Below are 21,164 nucleotides of genomic sequence, written 5' to 3'. Positions count from 1 at the left end.
CTAGAAATTAAGGGCGCACGAATTAAAAACGTCCTTATAGATGCGACAAACAGATTACCATTGGTCATCTCAACTCGATTGCTTTTCTCACTTTCGCCGCACCGGCTTAAGCGAGCAAATCAATATTAATATATAAGTAATTAAACTGTAACCAGTCATTTTTCCTTGTTATATTGAATAAATACTGTGTATCTGAATTAAGGCTAACTTTTAAAAATATTAGAATTCAGAACATTTGTTTTGAAATGAATTGCTGAGTGTTCTATTGACTTCACAAAATATAAACACCTTATCTTACCTTATGATAAGAATAGATACTAAACCATCAATGATAAAAGTCACACAAGGAAATATTTATTTAACGAATACCAAGAAAAACGTGATTATTCGCCTCCTTTTTTGACGTAAATATAATTAAACCAAACCTGAAATGTTTGATTTGAATTGAAAGGAAGCTGTGAGATTTTTATCAATCAAATTATTGATAAACACTTGAAAAGTTTAATGAACGTAGGTTTTCTAAAAACAAAATCGTATTCTTGTGGAAAGATGTACAAGATGTAGACGTTCTACTTAAATCAAATTCTTGATAAAACACTTTATGAGACTTTATGAACTTGTACAATTATGTTTTCTTATATCATGGTGATACTTTTAGGGTTTAGAATAACATTTTTGATTTTAAAAATGTTTGAGAAGATAACATACATTTTGGTTTTGTTCTCTCATATAAACAGAGAATTAAAAAAAAAAAGACTGATGTCGATACTTCATAATGATAAGAAGTTTGCCAACACAGAATTATCGATTAAGTCCAATCCTTTTGCTTGAGAGAGAAAATACTTAATAGCGATACGTTTATAAAAAATTTATATATATACATATATGCATGTATCTATTTGAGAAAGGCTTACACTGTATCCATAAGTACCGATACACAATTTAGAACTCTCATTTATCATGAAACATAATAAATAGAAAACACTGTTAAATTATTCAATGAAACACATTCATTTTCACAGCAGATGTATAATTATTCAAGGAATGTGACGAAACTGGACAAGGAGAAACTACCGTTTCATGGATGGTTTAAAAACTTCATAAAACTCGGCCCTTAATTTCTAAGATGAAAATAGTGTATTGAAATATATGAAAGGCATTCAAAAGTTTAAGCAGACTTTGTATAAGTTAAAAGTTTAAAGTTGAAATATTGATTTTCGAATTTTGGGGTGAAAATACGGTTTTTGAAAGGTAGTGCTTACATTTTAAAGTAAAACAGATGAAGTAACCATCAAACACATTAAACTGTATATTCTAATGCAATTTGTATGTAACAATTATTTTCATTGGCTAAAAGTTGCCGTCAAATCCACAGTTGACCAGGCGTTACTAAGGAGGGACAACCATTTTGAAATGATTGAATCAACAAATGTTCGATTACTACTATATAAACGAAAAGAAAACAACACCTACATGTACCTCGAATTCGCCGTTTTAATGTAATTTTATCCGAATTTGAAGCGTACAGGTAACTTAATACCATCCAGTTTGTAAGTTTTCATTTGTATGACGTCACGTTTACCAATGACGGCTTTGCGCCAAAATCGTTCATGACGTTACGCGGATTTTTTTTTATTTGTCAAATTTAGACATTTTTCAAAGTTTTATCGTATTATTTCTTTTTGTAATGCATTAGAATCGGAATAACAGTACTGTAGTTGAAGAGTTGCCACCGTCAATTTTGATTTGACGGTCGCAAATCTCCGTTTTACTGTCTCCGCTACGCGTCGCCAGTAAAACTGCATTTGCGACCGTCAAATCTACAATTGGCGGTGGCAACTCTTCAACTACAGTACTGTTATTCCTTAATTATCAATATTAATTTACAATTTATAAACACACATTTTTTAAGGAGGGTAGACTATAGACCTCTGCATGGACAGTTTTTGAAAGCAGCAAAACAAAAGTAAAAATAAGTACTCGAATATACTTATTGTTTTAAAAAAGAATTCAGTTTATAGTAAATTTCATAGACGTGTAACAAATAAGCATGATAAGTGTAATGAAACTAATAAAAAAAAGAAAGTGTCCCCAGTTCACAGATGCCCCACTCGCACTAGTATTTTCTATCTTTCGTCACTGTGAAATTGGGGTAATAACTCTAATTTGGCATTTGAATGAGTACGATTATATCATAAGGAACATATGTACTAAGTTTCAGATCAATTAGATTTCATCGTCAAAAAAATATACCCTGACCAAAAACTTTAACTTGAAGCGGGACAGACAGACGGACGAAAGAACGAACGGACGCACAGACCAACAAGCATAATTAGGCCTCTACTATCGTAGGTGGTGTATAACAATTGTTTTAAAAATGAATGCTATAATTTTTGTTTAAATAATTGTAGATGTAGCATATTAATTGAAACAGAAAAGTTCAGTTTTTTCATCAATTAAGTTTGTTATTCTCATGGAAAATTCATCAAAGTATTAGTTTTGAAAATGAGACCAATACAATGAATTGCTAAAGACAATCCAAATCATCACCCTCCATATTTTTGTTATGTACTACCCGTTAGTTTTCTTAAAACAGTGTTTGATATATTTGAATTTGTTTATTTTCTCTATTTTTTTGTTGTTTTTGTTGTTTTTGTTTTCTTAAAACAGTATTTTATAAACTTGTTTCTTTAGTCTAACCCTTAACACTTTCTAAAATGGTGTCTTTTATACTTGTCTCTGATTCTTCTACGTATCGTTTACTCAAATAGCATACTTGTTGCTGATTCTACTCATATACGTTATATTAAAACAATGTTTCATATTTAGGTACATTGTTATACTTGGTCTGATTCTTTCTCGTATATTTTCTTAAACTTATGTGTTATATATTGTTCCTGATTCTACCCCCGTAAACCTTCATAGAATATTCGTCCTTAATATGTGTTCCTAATTTATAACATGCGTATTCCTAAAACAATAATTATGCAGCAAACTTCTAACAGAAACGAGCTACTGTGCGCTTGGCAATAATAAGGTGACCATAAAGTAACATATACATTGTAACTATCAAATATATAAAAAGAAGAATATAAAAAGACAACATTATGGTCAAAATTAAAAAAAACGACGGACGACAAACCACAAACGACAAACAACAATCCCAAAACATAGCACAGAAAATCAAAAACTTAACAACAAGAACTTAAATTAAAAGCAATACATTTTTCGTCTAATATGTTTCAAGAAGAAGAACAAAAGTTGTTAGAAATTAATTTATTTAGAAAAAAAAACCACAGTTGATCAACCATAGAAATCATTTGGTTTTTCATTTATAAAGAGACAGAGAATTCCTCACTCTATTAAAAAATACACTAGCTACTGGAAATGCATAGATTATTTCGTGCATCTAGAATTGTGATTCTTAAAGATTTGACATTAATGCGATTTTACTTTTTTCGATTTGACGAAAAACTACATATAGATATATGTTTTTAATATCAGAATGCGAGTTGTATTTGTTTCGATACTCGAGATGTCGCATTATTAGAATTAATCAAAACCTCGAAATCATGGAAATAATATCTGATTTTGAAGTAATCAACCTAACACAATTTTGTGTATGAACTATGGACTAATATATACGACTGTAGATTGACAAAACTGATTTGTAAGTTGTGTTTCCTGTTTTCCTAGAAGAGTATTTATCTTTTTAACATCCAGTATACAATTTGTATATAAAAATATATTACAATGTTCTTTCGTTATGTTCATCCGATGAAAACTTCTACACGAAATATATATGTAAAATAACACAAAAACATCGAAATTTCAATTAAATTTATCAACATAAACCTGGGTAAAATGTGCATAATATAAGAATATTCTGAAAGAACAGATTTCAAAGTCTTTCTTAAAAAAGCTCAGTACACACCTATCAACTAACAAGTAAAATTAGTTTCAAAAACGGCAAGCACAGTAAAAAAAGCTGACAACATTGTGGATTTAGCCAAAATAAAACATATTTATTGCAATAAGAGGAATTGATTGATGAAATCGATATGATTTCTTTAACAATTAAACAAAACCCTGAAATATAAAACTTATCAAATCATTTTGTTAGAATACCACTTTAATTCTGAACTTTCCAACTGTTGATCATGCATAATTTACCTTTGACGATGACACGAGCAATACAGAAAAGATAAATAGGATTTAAGTGCATGTCACATGATTCAAACGTCGAACCTAAATGAGCTGTCCATATATTTTTTATTTAATTTAGAACTCAATTAGATATTGAAAACATACATCAGAAAATGTAAAAAAAAAAAGTATATGTCACCGACTTCGTTTTCGAGAAACAGACATTTTTAATGGTTTGATAAGGTACTAAATTTTAATCCAGAAAGGATTATACATTGAGTATTTAGGAAAAATCAATAATTTTTTTTAATTTTTTTTCGGTTTCTTGAATAAATCACGTGAACCACTCCATAGAATTTTTAAAAAAATAATACGTTCTTCCTCTGGTCTATCAAATTTGATGATGTAAAAAAAAATATGGTCACCGACTTCGTTTTCCCTGTGGACATGGTGGAAGCGACGCAAACTCAACATTTTTGCCATTTATTCTGCAATTTTGACTGTTATTTTGTCATCGGTAAACCCCAATCAGACCCTATTTTATGGAAATGTATTTTAAAGAAAAAAAATGTCAATAACTAATATGTTCATTATCAATATGTTCATCTTAAGATAAATATTTATTCAGACAACAATACTTTGTAAATACACACGCAAAAATAGTAAAAACAGAAAAAACAGAAATTATCCTAAAAAAAAAAAAGTATTATGTCTTGATTTAATAAAAGATCAAATTGAAGCAATATTCTTTTATAACTGAAAGTTGGAAGTATATTGTGTAACTATTGTCCGTCTGTACGTCTCTCCTTCCGTCTTATTATTGATGTATAGTTTTTCCGCATAACTCCTCATACAGTTTGAATCCTAGGAAGATTTCACTTTGCTGTCTGTTTTTTACAAGTACTAATGGTGTGCATGTGGTCAGGGTTTTTATTTATATTAATATTTGCTCTTATGGGAGATAGTTGAATTTTGAAAACCGGTATCTTTAGCAGGAGGACATGTAATAGCTAGTTTTTGGTACTATATCAATACTGAACATGTTCTGTACATATACTGCTGCTAAAGATCGCATACATATATATATTATTCTACACATTTTTGAATGAGCGTCGTGTGGTTTATATAATTAAACATCTGCAAGTTACCAATTTACACGCATACAAACTGACATCTTTGTTAACTGTATTTTTTATCTGTAAAACATTATTGTATACAAGTCTATAGAGACGTAAAAGTTGACTAAATGGTTCTGGCTCCAAAAGTGTTCAACAACAACAAATGGGAGTTTTTAACGACCTTGTGCTTGACTGGCTATGCATCCCTCGCACGGTCGGAAAAGTGTATGCTCGTAGTATATATACACGTTGTATACGCTTCAAGATCGTTCGACTTTTATTGAGACTATTAATTGGACGTTTGCGGGACCTGTTAGCAACATACGTCTTGCATAGTTTCAGCGCTCCGTAAATTATATAAACGCACCCGTGGCGTATCAAAAACGTTTTCTTACATTCAATGAAATTGATCTGACATTTATATAATGGTTTATGTACTTAAATTGACAAGACCATGTGTTTCTAGAAGTAGTTCAAACAATAAAATTGAGAATGGAAATGAAGAATATGTCAAAGAGACAACTGGAAGTATTCAGCCCTCGCACGGTTGGCTCGGTTCCCGAATGCGTTTGGTGAGCTTTAAATAATTTCATCAGTGGGTCAGGAACAGGTGGAAGGCGTCATTTTGGTAGGCATCCATAAAAGTTTTGGAGATTTTTTGTTTTTGTTTAACTTTTTTGATGTTTCTTCAAAGTCTGGGCTCCACAACGGCTGATTTCAGAGCCAGTTTAGTCATTTTGGCAACCACGATGACGGAGTACTGGTTGATGAGTCTCGGACGTAGTACTAGTATTAACGATGACAGGAAGCAATATCAGGACCACAGTCCTGAGCCATTGAAATTGTGGTCCATTATCTAACATCTAGAATACATCCCTCGGAAGTCAGTCATCATAATACTTCCCTATCCAAAATGGGTTTTGGAGTGTATGTTGACGTGGGTATTTAAATGAACAAGATGTATCTTCACTGTACATTGTTGCATAGGTTTCTGTCCTCGAAAGTTGTAAGTCGTTGACCCAACTTACAGTAAACCCTCATTGTAGATAGCGGGTAGAAGTGAGCTGACCCAGCAAGTCCGTTCAGCTAAAATGACTGAGAAGTGACTGGATATATGGACAAAGAGAACACAACTCGACCAAAGAGAAGATAACAGCCGAAGACCAACTTTTTGATCCTCAATGCAGCGAACAAATCCTGCACCCGGAGGTGGGCTTCAGCTGGCCCCTTATAAACACGATAAGATATGATTGACAAGTTGAATACGTCCAAAATTACTAGCGTATTTGAGGGTACATGGTTTTTACGTCGATATGCTGATGTGTAACGCAAGTATTACATTCAATTTGGTATTTCATGCGTAATATGAAGTATATACAAAAAATCAAACTTATAAACTGTTGCGTTTCTATAGTCTTTCAGTATATTATGTCCTTGATGCTTTAAATAAAGCTTTTAAATCAATGTTTAAATACCATTAAAAAAAACATAGAATCCATTAGATGTTCAAATGATGCAAATTAGGTAAAACGCAATTTAATGTGTTCGTTTTAATCTTAGAAACATAATTTATTCATTAGTTGTTATTGTCTTTGAACTAGCTTTAAGGAGGATCGAGGGTATAAAAATTTCAGAAAAAAATTGAACATTTGTTTTTCATTACAAATTTTATTTGTTACCTTTTGTAGTTGTTACTTTATCATATGGTACAAAAAATATTCAAAACAATCAATTCGGGTTGGCCCCAGATGACTTTTAAAATGTATACATCATTGAAAAAGTTCAAAATTATCTCCCTTTGGTGGAAAAATGCCATTTTTTGGCTTTAAAATTGAAATATCTTTTTCAACTCATCGGTGACCTATATTTTTTCATATAATTTCCATATAAGCTGTACTCAAGCTAAATTATTGTAAAATTTGAGCGATTTCTGTAACAAATTTCGTTTTTTGTTTCGATATTAACTTTATTTCTCCTATTACTTTAACAGAAAAAACCCACTTTTCAAAATTGTATGCTTCTTTCGAAGGCAGATTGTGAACGAAAATGAACGGTGACCCCACTTTTTATTTTTCTATTAACTATAAGACAAAGTTCATATATAGAAAAATATAGAGAAATCCTATATAAATAATTTAAACCCGCGAACCCCCTTAAGTAATTGCGAGTACTCTCAGATCTGTATTTGAAACATTTTTCAGTTGTTTTTGTTTTTATCGATCTGTTTAGTAATGCCTTTTTTTAAATATTTGAAAAGATTGTCTTTAAGTTGTGCTGTTACAGCACTGTCTTGCTTTATAGGAGGATTGGGGACACGCAAACAGGTTTAACCACGTCAGGTTCTGCATGTGCCTTATGCCTAAAGTCAGTGGCTGTCGTTTGTCGCTATTTATTGTATTGTTTATTTGTTAATGTGGGCATTCTAAGATTGTTTTGCGGTAAGGATTAAGCTTTTGCACATTGTTGAAGGTATATCGGTTACCTTAACCAATGATAGTAAATGTAAATAAAGGCAGCAGTAGTATACCACTGGTCGAAATTTATAAATCGATTGAGAAAAAAAGCAAATCCGGGTTACAAACAAAAAACGGTGAGAAACACATCGAATATAAGAGGAGAACTACGACACAACAGAAACACAACATTTAAATGTAACACACACAGAAACGGACTATAATATAACAATAGCCATTTTCCTGAATCGGTAGAGGACATTTTAAGAAAATAATGGTTGGTTAAGTTCGTTGTTCCTGGTTTTGTGGAATGCCAAGCCTCCCACTATAAGGGCAATGTAATATATAACATTACAATGACAAATTTCATGACAGGACTACAATACAAATAAATAGAGAACATATAGGACAGAAAAACAGACGAATAATCGGTAACAAAAAGTAGCAGGTTTAAATTTTAATAGGCCAAACGTGCGTTTCCCCCACACAAGACTAACCAGGGACGCTCAGATGAAAAAAGTTCAAATACAAAACAAGTACAAAATTGAAGAGCATTGTAAACGCCAATAAAACATCAACATAACGACATCAAATATGTTTATTTGTTTTAACTTTTGCTTATTTGTAAAAAAAAACCTAAAATATTGTTCATTTGTTTTAATGTTTTTTTTAATTTTATTTTGTATTTGTCTAACACTGTTTGCACAAATTACAATAATTGCGACACCCCCTTTTTTATTCAGTTATACAAGCATGTCGACGCGTTAATATAAACAGGGTTTAATTGTCAATAGCAAAGAACATAAGTTATGTACATCAACCTATCATTAAGTATTATTCTCTTTTATTGTAAAGTTAGCTTGGGTTTAACTCTGTTGATTTTAGTAGCCTCATACCAAATTCAAAAAGCATACACATATCGTATACAATCTTGTTATAAAAAATTCGTAGCCGTGTTATATACCAAAATGGTGTATTAAAATGTAAAAAAATTAAAAGTCGATAGCTATATCAAAGACAGCCTGCTTGTGTATTACAATTAAAATGTTTCTATAGCCAAGTAAATATTGCATCATCAAGTATTTGCATACAATGATTCTCCTTCCAGATATTCTTTGATACACCGGTAGCAGAATTCATACTGATCCTAAAATAAAAAAGTTCAAGTGAAAGTACATGTTACAACACATTTAAACAATAAGCATAGATCACAAATTGAAATGTTTACCAACACACATTAGTTATATGTCACTGGTTAAAGACGTTGACTATACGTTCTTGGCTTACCTATGGACAATTTGATAAAGAGAATTATAAAAAATATTCCTTCCTAAAGTGATTTTTATAAAACGGATGTTTGCCTTCCATTGTTGCTGCGATGGAAATATACGAGACAGGAAAATAAAATGGAAATGATAATTATGTCAAAGAGACACCAACCCGACCAAAAGAAAGAAAACAACGAAGATCACCTATGGGCCTTCAAACCAGCTAGAAATTCCTGTAACTTTTGATGAGCTTCATATGGACCTTTAAGGTAACAAAATCTGTATTAGTTCATTGAAAATCGACGTCATACTAACCTCTAAATCTGCCTGTTACAAGTCAGGAATATGACAGTTGTTATCCATTCCTTTGATGTGTTTGGACTTCTGATTTTGCCTTTTGATTTTTGATTTTCCTTTTTGAATTTTCCTCGGAGTTCAGTATTTTTGTGTTTTTACTTTTTTTTCCATATAAATGAACTAGAATCATTCAGAGTTTATTTTAAATGCACTTGCCATGTGTTCTTGAAGTTAACATGATATAAAATAATGTGGAAGATATGTCGGAGAAAAATTCAAAACGTGATGACAACCATATTTATATGACAATAAGTAAAACAACAGTTTTACAAAACACTACATAGAAAGGTAATAAATGAGGTTCACCAACATCTGGGTGTAATTCCAGGTGGTGCAGGTAGTGAAGGTGGTGCAGGTGGTCCAGCATGGTTAACAGACTGTACTCAATATTTTACGACCGTCATGTTAGTTTTATAATAGAGTTGCGAAAGGTACAAGAGGGACAGAAAAACTCACAGATCGAAAACTGACAACGCCAGGGCTAACAAAGAAAAAGACAATCCGACAAATAACAGTACACAAGACACAACATAGATAACTTAAGACTAAGCAATCTGAACCCCACCAAAATCCAAAAACTAGAATAAGTTGATAAGTCTTGTTAGAGAATTCCAATAAAATTGTATAACTTGACATTATTAATCTATCTTTAGGCATCTCGACTTTTTTTTAAATTGAGAATGGAAATGGGGAATGTATCAAAGAGACAACAACCCAACCATAGAAAAAACTTCAGCAGAAGGTCACCAACAAGTTTTCAATTTAACGAGAAATTACCGCACCCGGAGGCGTCCTTCAGCTGGCTTCAATGTAACGAGAAATTCCCGCACCCGGAGTCGTCCTTCAGTTGTATCTTTCATTAAATTATCGATCGTTTATTGGCTGATTACCTTTAAAAGTTATCATTGACCCAGGTATTCAAATGTACTCATCATTACTTTGTCATTTCACTTGACATAAACAAAGGATAAATTTTAAAAACTATCTAATCCAAATTAAGTATAAAAATAAAATTAATAAGATCTGAAGCTTGCTAATATATATATATGCCAAGTTAAATAAAAGAAAAACTTAATTAAACCATTTTGAAGACAAAATTATTAATAATAGGACACGATTCATATCATTTTGTTGAACAACTTTTCTATGGATAAAATTCTAGTGTATGTTTTTTAAGCCTTGGCACATTTACAACGTATTCAACAAAAGGCATAAGTTGGCAATAGCCATTCCCATAAGGAACGGAAATATAAACTCATTTATTTAGAAGAACTACTTCGTATACTGTTACAAACAGAAAAACACAAAGAGATACAACACACCTAAAGCAAAAGCATCACTAGCTGTGTTGGAAAAAAACATTCACATTACATACATCGAATCACGTACGTATGTTATTTTATTGGAAAGATTTATCAAGTCATTTTATTAGGTATCAAGTATGGGTTCATGATTAGCTCGTTTCAGTTTATTTTAGATTTAAGAGTTTGACTGTCCCTTTAGAATCTTTAGTCACTCTTTTCCAAGAAAAACATCAGTAACACTCAAGCTAGAGAGATCAAAAGTGTTCGAGAAGGATAAATACTCAAATATATCGTGGTTCATTTGTTTTTCCTGTAATGATGCTCAAAGTACAAATGTATGTACAAATTGGTTGATTTGTCTTATTCGGAAATGTTAGAATCGAAGTTTAGAGGACGGGTTTGTTTTAAGGACTATTGGTACATATGTAGTCATGTACGTCACCGATATTCCATAAAGATCAACGAAAACCAAATAATATCCGTAAAATTTTAAAGTGATAAGTTTAACTAAACAAATTGGAACCTTTTGTCAAATTGCGTCTTAGGTATCAGCAACTTTGTAGAAATGTAATCACAAATGAAACAAAAGCTTTGGAATATCGTATCAAAGGGAAGATACATACCCTATTAATATCCAGATTCTACTAAATGTTGCTATAGTACAAAATAAATAGTGAAACCGAAATATATTTGTTTATAAATATACTGAAGTGTAGTTATGTTGAATAAGAACAACAAAAACACTATTAACTGATAATTAAACGTCAAAGTGAAGTGTTTAAAAAAAAATGCTATAATGTATGAAACCGTAACTTACACACATCTTCAAAAATTCTGGACGTCTAGTTTGAATATTTCTAACTACTTGAAATATATCGACTTCTTCGTCAATGTTCATTTTATCCAAAATAAGATACAGTGCAACAAACAACCCACTTTTGGTGCAACCATCTCTGAAATGTTACAAAAATATAATAAATCATGAAATAATAAGAAGGAATGACTACATAATGAGATAAATATGAACGCTGTCGTTTCCTATTTATATATACCCTTATGAACACTAAAAAAATGCTAGATGTACCGTGAGAATATGCATTACAATACTTGAAGGCATTGGCCTCGATCAACTTCTGGTGTAATACATGAATGGCTAAATATGTGATCCTGTTTTATACGTTTGAATACTACGGATTGTCTTGATTGAATACCAATTTTATTGATTTGAGGAAAAATTGATTTTCCGTGATTTTTTATTTCGGTGTTAAACATATGTATTCTAGTCTTATGGTAATGAAAAATCAAAACAATCACTTAGATTCATAGTTCAACCATACCACGGACCCAAGGAATAAAAAAACTCTATAACTTTATACTGTTTCCTATATGATGTCTGTTAACATGGTTTAGGAATATGACAGTTCGTGTCCATTCGTTTTTTTTATGTGTTTTGTCATTTGATTTTTCCATGAGATTATGGACTTTTCGATAGGATTTTCCTCTGAGTTCAGCATTTTTGTGATTTTATTTTTTCGTATATATTCAACTTTTAAAATGGCTTCAGGCTACAGAGAGATGCATGTAATGCCAGAAATTGTTTTAAGCGCTTAGCAGGTGAACCAACAATGGACGCTTTATCTGAGTGAATTAAAGTTGATCGATTATGATACAGAAATGCATTCAAAATCGTCGAGGTTAATGCAATTTTCATGACGGTCGAAGAAGTTCTATCTTCTCGGCATGACAAAAATTTCCCTGAAGTCAAAGTTTTAAACAACAATGTTTTACACGAATTGGTTGACCAATACTATGTTTCGGTGTTTTATTTCAGTAACGACATGTTTTTGCGTTCGTTTTCTTAAATACAATCAGTACATGCAATCAGCTACGTTGCCAAATTCGTCCGACTTCTGATAAAAATAATTAACTGAATTGGATTCGCATGGCAGTTGATGTATGGTTAGCAGAAGACGATTATCTGTCGAAGCACCCTGTCTTACTCCTCTTGTTCACGTGGGTTTTTGTTTGTTGTTTAATAACTTGATTTTTATCTTCAAAATGTATTTAATAGATCTGAATCTCGATAAACTCTTGGCAACTTCATATATAAAATATAAAAAAATGTGTACCTGCATACGACCGTAATTGGACCATTCTGTGATTTCGAGCAAATAACAACACTTTTTAGAAGATCCAAAATAATTCGAGTAGAAGGTATTGTTGGACTATGCCAGTCACTCGTCTTAAATACTTGTATTATTCTTTTATCGTGTTGTTTCTGCAAGAACAAAAAAAAAGATCTCGAATTAAAATCATGGTGTTATATTTATGTATGTTTGTGACTTGCTTATACAATAACAATTTTCTTCTGTGTGAACATTTATAAACGACCGAACTTAAAGCCTGGACAAAGGATAAAAGGTTTATTACATTATATATATAATCTTTGATAACATTGATTTGATCCTTACATACACATATCTCACATATACTAAACGAAGAAGGACTGAAAAAGCCAAGTGAACGCTTACGGTTGAATTCACTTGAGATATGTATTCGCGGTCTTATATGTAAATGCTTAAAGTCTTATACTCTGTCAGCCATTTTCCATATTTCATTTTTTAGTGAGTCAACTTCTCATGGTTGTCGATCCATGTATAGACAATACCAATAAAAACCAAGGAGTGAACAAAGACTCATAAAACCAAAGGACATTTACATCAACAGTTATAACTAATAATTGAGAAACAACACGAACTCCACTTAAAACCGGAAGTGAAATCAGGTGCTCCGGAAGGGTAAGCATTACCTGCATGGTATACAGCACCCGCCGTGTTATTTCTGTGTTCAGATCGTAATGATAATGGTATAGCTTACCCAGTCAACATACCCGGTATTCTTGGTAAAGTTATATATTGTGGTTCATGTTATCAAAATAGATGTAGTAGATATGATATATGCTATCATGACTAGAGTTGTCAGTTTGTCTTTGACTTATAAGTTTTAAAGTTCTTTTGATATCTTTTTTCTTCTTTCAAACATATTCGTTCAAAGGAAATCCCGTTATTAAGCTAATCGTACGTTCTTGATTTCTTAAAATCCACTGGCAATTAGCAAGCTGATTATCAGAAAAAAATACAAGGATTGGATTCGACCCATTTCAGGCAAAAAATTAAAAAAAACAAGACTGACGGATTTCAAATTAGATAACACTCCATACATTTTTATTTGGCAATATTTCATTACATGAAATAGAAAATATGAATATGCATATGAATGCAAAACTACAGTCCAATTTTACTCACCTTATGAAACAAAGCAATTTTCAGTTCATCCTTATTGGACATTCCTTCTTGCGTTATGCGAAAGTTGTCAAACTCTAGCGATTCCGATCTTTCTAACCATAACTGTGCGTTCTGATAAAAGAAGATTAAACAAATAAGATTACAAGCAATGTTCAGTAGAATAATCATACAAACTTTCCGATATAAATAGTCAAACATGGGATTTGTTTTAACATTTGTAATCTTTTCACTCAAAATTAAGACAAAATAAGTTGAAAGGATGAACATATGTTATGATGCATACAATATATATCGCAACCAATGAAGCGATTAAAAAGTCAAATCGTGTCACAAATGACAGAGACTGTATGGAGATTATTGTAAACCAAATTACCAAAAACCCAAGACTGACCAAAGTATGGAAGACGAAAAGGTAAAGAAAGAAACACAAGTGTGCACATGGATTTATTGTTTAAATAATTTAGCAACGATAGTCCTAATACTATTCAAAGTGACCTCTTGTATATACGAAAGGAAAGAGGACCAAACAACCTAAACGTGGAAAGTGGAATCCGTCATGATGCTCATAGCTAGTTGAAAATTCCTGGAATAATTGCAGTTCGTGAATACTTTTATTAATCAAATAAAGAGGACAGGGTAGCTTTAACAAGTAGAACATATCCATTCTTATTAAGACAGAATTAAATTGTTTGCTGCCAGTCATCATCGTCAATTAAAAGTTAAGGTTCTAGACACCAGGTTGAAAGTACTCTTCTAAATTTCAAGTTGATATATATAGTGTAAATTAATTGCTACATGTACATATTTACTTCATTAAGGTGTTCAATACAAACAAATGAATTTTAATTATTCTCTTCCTTTTATTACATTACAAATGGAAAAGAACAGATTATAATTTGTACATATATACAACCCGATTCATTCTTGATTAAAACTAAAATTAAAAGATAGCAAAAATGGATTAAATTTCAAAATTTCGAAAATACTATCCACATTTTCTACAAAATGATAAATAGGCAAAAGGTTCATTTTATTTGTGGCATGTAATTATACATTCCCCGAGGTTATCACCAGCCCAATAGTCAGCTCTTTTGTGTTGTCATTGGTTATCATTGATATGGCCACAGTTATAATATCATTCATGCCATTACATTATCAGTTTGTTCTCGACTTACAAACTTCGATGTCACTTTTGGTATCTTTCGAAAACCATTTTGTTTATTTTGCTCAGTGTGATTCATTTAAAGATTCTTTCTTGCAAACTAGTTTAGAATTTATATAATAGTATAGATATTATAAATATTATGACATCCTGTTTTGTGTTAATTTGACAAACATGTGACAAACATGTGATTTCCGGGAAAAACTTATAATTAGTTATCAAAAGTATAATTTTATACGCCAGACGCGCGTTTCGTCTACATAAGACTCATCAGTGACGCTCCGATCAAAATAGTTAAAAAGCCAAATCAATACAAAGTTGAAGAGCATTTAGAGTTGAATAAAATATATTAAAACTGTTATTAGTTAGATCAAGAACCCAAACTAGACTTAAAGACGAGTATGCGATACCTTTTATCTGATATAAGGCAATCTCAAATTAAAGATGCTCTTAATTCACTACATCGAAATCAATGTTGTTGTAATTGTTATGTTATTAAAATTCCACCTGATATTGAATTTATTTATTACTTTACCATTTAATTGACACCAAGTCGGAAAATAACTTAACACATGTTGTTCTCGATAACCTTTACATTTTTCATTTTTTTTAACAAATAAGGCCGTTAGTTTTCTTCTTTTAATTGTTTTACATTGTCTTATCGGGGCCTTTCATAGCTGACTATATGCGGGTTGGGCTTTGCTCATTGTTGAAGGCCGTACGATGACCTATAATTGTTAATGTTTGTGTCATTTTGGTCTTTTGTGGATAGTGGATAGTTGTCTCATTGACAATCATACCACATCTTCTTTTTTTATATTTATCGTGTTTGTACGAGACCAAACGTGAGGAATTATCATATATACAACGTTGCTGTGTATTATAACACAATAAAGCCTTAACATAATTGACAATCCGTACAGTGTATCAATATAGGTTGTTAAACAGTAATATGACTTATAAAAACTCATAAAAACTTCTGGGCTTGAAATATATTACGCCATAGGGAATATCGTCTACATACAGTTTACAGTAGAATCTTTCATTTGTTTTTTATTGCCTTTTATCAATGTTAGAATCCATAGTAGAAATGTGAATCAAAACCTTTAACCGGAATACTAAGCACATACGTTGTTATAAGTTCAACTATCGTTTTAAGGTGAGAAAAAAGAACGATGGTATTCTGATTGGATAAAAACCAGACGTTGTAAGTAAAACTATAAAAGTGTTTTTTTGGAATTGAAAATGGATTCTTGGTTACAATAATCGTTAGATTTTAAGTTCTTTATACAATTGCAGACACATATAATATCTGTCCTTACAACAAATGTAGAAAGTATACAACGGAAGACGTTAAGCAAGAAACCCAAATATCTCTCCTCACACTTACAAAACAAGCTTAAGCAAAGAACGAACGTGTACTGAAAAAAAAAACGTTTAACCATTGAAAATATCATCTTACTTTAAAGACTTGATCCAATAAGACTACGATTCTGGAATTATGGTCGTATATCATTGTCCAGAAATCCACAATAGTGTCTTTCAAGGGAGATTGTGTTACGAGAAAGGTGCTTTCTTCTCTGTGTCCCTAAAAATTATTAAAAAGCAGAATAAAAATAAAACAGTGCTAGGAAATTGATATAATTTGTTTTGATATCGATTACAGTTAAAATGTACCTATAGAACGACAATGTTCAAGTTCGCTCTTATATTAGCACCATTCGATTACAATGTAGCAATTCAATGTTTAAGGCGACACCCAGATATCATTCACACGGTATGCAAAAGATAACATATAATTTGTAATTTCAATTCAAGAAGATGTGGTATGACCAATGATTCAACTATCCATCAGAGATATAATGACAAGGATGTAAACAGCTATATTCCAATTTTCATTCGTCATCAATGATTAAGTTCCTACCACATAGTCAGCTATACAATGACTTAGTTTGGAATCTAACTAATATATAAAATCGCCAACATGATTTACTTTCTTTTAGCTTGAAACGTTCTAAAAATGAATGAAATATAGACTCACAGGTATTATTACTGCGTTTATGTAATCAGTTCTTGCTCGTCCGTATGACATAAGGTATGGTCGAAAGTTGTCATCTTCAATAAAATGTAAAAGTTTATAGTTAAGAAATGAATAATTGATTGATTTAATAATTAGGGTCGTACAACAAGTTGTTCGTTTATAAGCAAGGCAAAAACAAAGTAGAATTTATGATTTGTTTTCCGAAATCCAGTACTTCATTCATTTTTTTTTTGATAATCTGTTTGTCTTATTAATTGTTTCATTTCCAATGCAAAAGAAAGTAATTGGTGTCACAGTTTTAAAAATTTTGCTTGTTAACTTTCGAAGATATAATTAAGATCCTGTCCTATCGTACAATATACAATTTGTCAAATACTTTTTTTTATAATGCTTACCAGAATGCCAACAGAAGCAACTATGTATAGTGCGAATAACAACGGCGGTATACAATGAAAGTCGAGCAAATCGAAATTTCCTTCTACAAAATATGCATTCGATATAAATGTTTTGTGGTGAAGTCCTTTGATTGCCCAAAATGTGTTGAATACTTTATACCTAATAAACTAAAAACTAAAATGAGTAAACTGTTGACATAAAAAAACAGCCTTAATTTATACGGATACCCATATAAAGTCAATCGACATGTACTTACGTGGAAGTATATTCACTACCCAATTTTTCGATATGTTTTCTTTCAATTTTGCAGCGGAAAATTTAGATTCATGATACGCTGGCCGCAGAGTTTCGAGTGTCTAAATCAGAAGATAATACTGAATAAAACATTAAATAATAATATTTAAAAGAACTTGAATATTTCGTAGACCACATGTAAAGAGTGTTAAATTTAACGTAATGGTACAACTTCATTTGTTCATGTCCATTAAAATGTGTATGGATCGAAACTTCCGTACGACGGAGAAGATTTGATGTTGAACCTTATAGTGTCACTTTAGCAGATTCATATAACCCTTTTGGTGTACTGGCAAAGAACACCAATTTTCGGTAGGGTTTATTTTGCTCAGTCTCTAATTCTTTGTTTTTCCCTATGATGCCATGGTGATGTCAACTTATGTACTCTTTCTAATGTCTTTTGGTATCTTCCGCTTATAGATGAAGTATTGGTAAGCTGGTTTTAAAGGTTTTAGATTTGGTCTTAAACACATATATACCGACATAATTTTCTTTATATTGGTTTTTACAGCTTCATTTATTTCTTGGTGTGAAGAGTAATTGCTCAAACGCGATATTCTAACACTGCATGTTCATGTTTGCATGTAAGCGGTTATATAATATCATTTATTGTATTTGGTATTCACCAAATGTGAGTACTGATATGAATCGATTATTGTCTTAGAATGCACATTTAGTAGTATGCAAGACTGCTGCTACAAAAGTATTGAGTTGGTTATTTCGCTTACCTGAAACTCTAATTTGAACATTTTTCGGTTTTTTGGTAAAGTCGTACATTCCTGTTCACCAACATGTTTACAGAAAACACTTTTTTGAATTGAGGTATTTGGTACTGTAAATAATTCTAGCAGTGCTTCGAAAACTGTCGCATATTGTTCCTGCAACATTTTAATCAGCCTTAATACGTGTAGTAAATAAAGGCAACAGTAGTATGCCGCTGTATAATGCATTTACAGTACAGAAATGACAAACGTGATATAAAGTTAGCCATTATCTAATAGTTATCAAAGGTACCATGATTATAATTTAATACGCCAAACTCGCGTTTCGTCTACATAAGACTCATCAGTGACGCTCAAGTCAAAATATTTATAAAGCCAAGCAAGTATAAAGTTTTTTTTTAATGATATAAATCCTATGACATAATTAGGGTAGTATCTGATATAGCGAACGTTACGAATAGATAAATAATAAGAAATCAGAATAAAAACAATTATAAATGTCCAATGTATATTACATACAATCAATATACATATATATATTTTACATTTAACCATTTATTAACTATCAGTATGATATGCATGTAAATGTTGAATTTTTGGCCGTCGACTTCCCTCTTACAATCCAACCAAAGAAACATTAAGGATTAAGATTTTGGAAACATGCACTTAATCACGGAAATTATCTAAATACTTCTTGAATCATTGCTTTTTTAAAATGAAATCAAACAAAAATATTCACAAGACGTTAATTCTCGCTATTGTCGCAAAATTGACAAAAACAATGTTTGTAATTCAAAAAATATCTCTCAATCCAGAAGCATTGATCGAAAACCGTACCCTCCTTCTTCTAATCAGCTCGGAATATTGATTGTCAAAGTAATGTTTATGTCACCATATATCATTGCAAATCATTAACCACTCACGAAAAACGAAATCATTTGAGATAAACATTTTATAAGGAATTACACATCTGAAATTATTAATGTTATGTTTTGCAATGCTGGCCTCACAGTACCAATTTGACTACTACAGATGCACATACTGACAGTTTTTGTCTCTTTCGTCTCTAACTCGCGTTTCGTCTACATAAGACTCATCAGTGACGCTCAGGTCAAAATATTTATAAAGCCAAGCAAGTATAAAGTTTTTTTTACTGATATAAATCCTATGACATAATTAGGGTAGTATCTGATATAGCGAACGTTACGAATAGATAAATAATAAGAAATCAGAATAAAAACAATTATAAATGTCCAATGTATATTACATACAATCAATATACATATATATATTTTACATTTAACCATTTATTAACTATCAGTATGATATGCATGTAAATGTTGAATTTTTGGCCGTCGACTTCCCTCTTACAATCCAACCAAAGAAACATTAAGGATTAAGATTTTGGAAACATGCACTTAATCACGGAAATTATCTAAATACTTCTTGAATCATTGCTTTTTTAAAATGAAATCAAACAAAAATATTCACAAGACGTTAATTCTCGCTATTGTCGCAAAATTGACAAAAACAATGTTTGTAATTCAAAAAATATCTCTCAATCCAGAAGCATTGATCGAAAACCGTACCCTCCTTCTTCTAATCAGCTCGGAATATTGATTGTCAAAGTAATGTTTATGTCACCATATATCATTGCAAATCATTAACCACTCACGAAAAACGAAATCATTTGAGATAAACATTTTATAAGGAATTACACATCTGAAATTATTAATGTTATGTTTTGCAATGCTGGCCTCACAGTACCAATTTGACTACTACAGATGCACATACTGACAGTTTTTGTCTCTTTCGTCTCTAACATTTTTTTCATAAGATACCGAAAGGCAATCAGAATAAGACATGTGTGTGAAACATTACATTATATGCGATGATTTAAATAATAGCAAATATTTACTAAACACTATCGTTCGCCAAAGGCACTACCAAACTAATTGCATAGCTGTTTATAACATAATGAACTAACAGCTTTCTCGCAGAGTTATCGATCGAGTTAAAATATTTAATTTAATAAAATTGAGAATGGAAATGGGGCATTTGTCAAAGAGACAACAACCCGACCATAGAGCAAACAACAACAGAAGGTCACCAACAGGTCTTCAATGCAGCGAGATATTCCCGCACCCGGAGGCGTCCCCAATGTTTACAATAGTACTTGTACATGCTAGCTTGTGAACACTTGTTGATCCTGTAGATATGGTCGAGGCCAATAGATTAAAAATAAAATACCCGGTCTACAAATTCATATGCGGATATACGGGTCTTGTTAAAAGTTAATCAAGAACTGAAAAAAAGAAAAACACTGGGTTTGTCATTCCATCAACGTATTCCACAATATTATTAAATGACTTTTGTGTTCTTCTTTCCATTATCATATCGTGCATTTTACTCATTATTTTCAAGTAATGTGAGGAATAAAGGCAACACTAATATATAGTTGTTCGAAAATCATAAATCGATTGAAAGAAAACAAATCCAGGTTAAAACTAAAACCATTGGAATCACATCAAATATAAGTGGAAAACAACGAAATAACAGACACACTAGAGTGCAACAACAACAAAACGATAATGCAAC

General features: G+C 31.5%; 1 protein-coding gene across 1 annotated transcript in view; it reads right to left on the bottom strand.

Moving 5' to 3' along the window:
• The window catches only part of LOC134680775 (receptor-type tyrosine-protein phosphatase epsilon-like), a 94,149-nt gene that overhangs the window by 59,003 nt on the left and 13,982 nt on the right, over nucleotides 1–21,164 (bottom strand). The window contains exons 12-17 of the mRNA XM_063540008.1: nucleotides 18,573–18,722; nucleotides 17,807–17,906; nucleotides 17,155–17,228; nucleotides 16,576–16,701; nucleotides 13,952–14,062; nucleotides 12,776–12,924 (exon numbers count right to left, since the gene is read on the bottom strand). Coding sequence (XP_063396078.1) covers nucleotides 12,776–12,924; nucleotides 13,952–14,062; nucleotides 16,576–16,701; nucleotides 17,155–17,228; nucleotides 17,807–17,906; nucleotides 18,573–18,722 — 710 coding nt within the window. The remainder of the gene's footprint in view (nucleotides 1–12,775; nucleotides 12,925–13,951; nucleotides 14,063–16,575; nucleotides 16,702–17,154; nucleotides 17,229–17,806; nucleotides 17,907–18,572; nucleotides 18,723–21,164) is intronic.

This window comes from Mytilus trossulus, chromosome 1 (assembly GCF_036588685.1).
Source record: "Mytilus trossulus isolate FHL-02 chromosome 1, PNRI_Mtr1.1.1.hap1, whole genome shotgun sequence".
NCBI classification, from domain to species: Eukaryota; Metazoa; Mollusca; class Bivalvia; order Mytilida; family Mytilidae; genus Mytilus; species Mytilus trossulus.
Note: the sequence above shows the minus strand (reverse complement) of the source record. Positions and strands in the feature narration are given on the sequence as shown.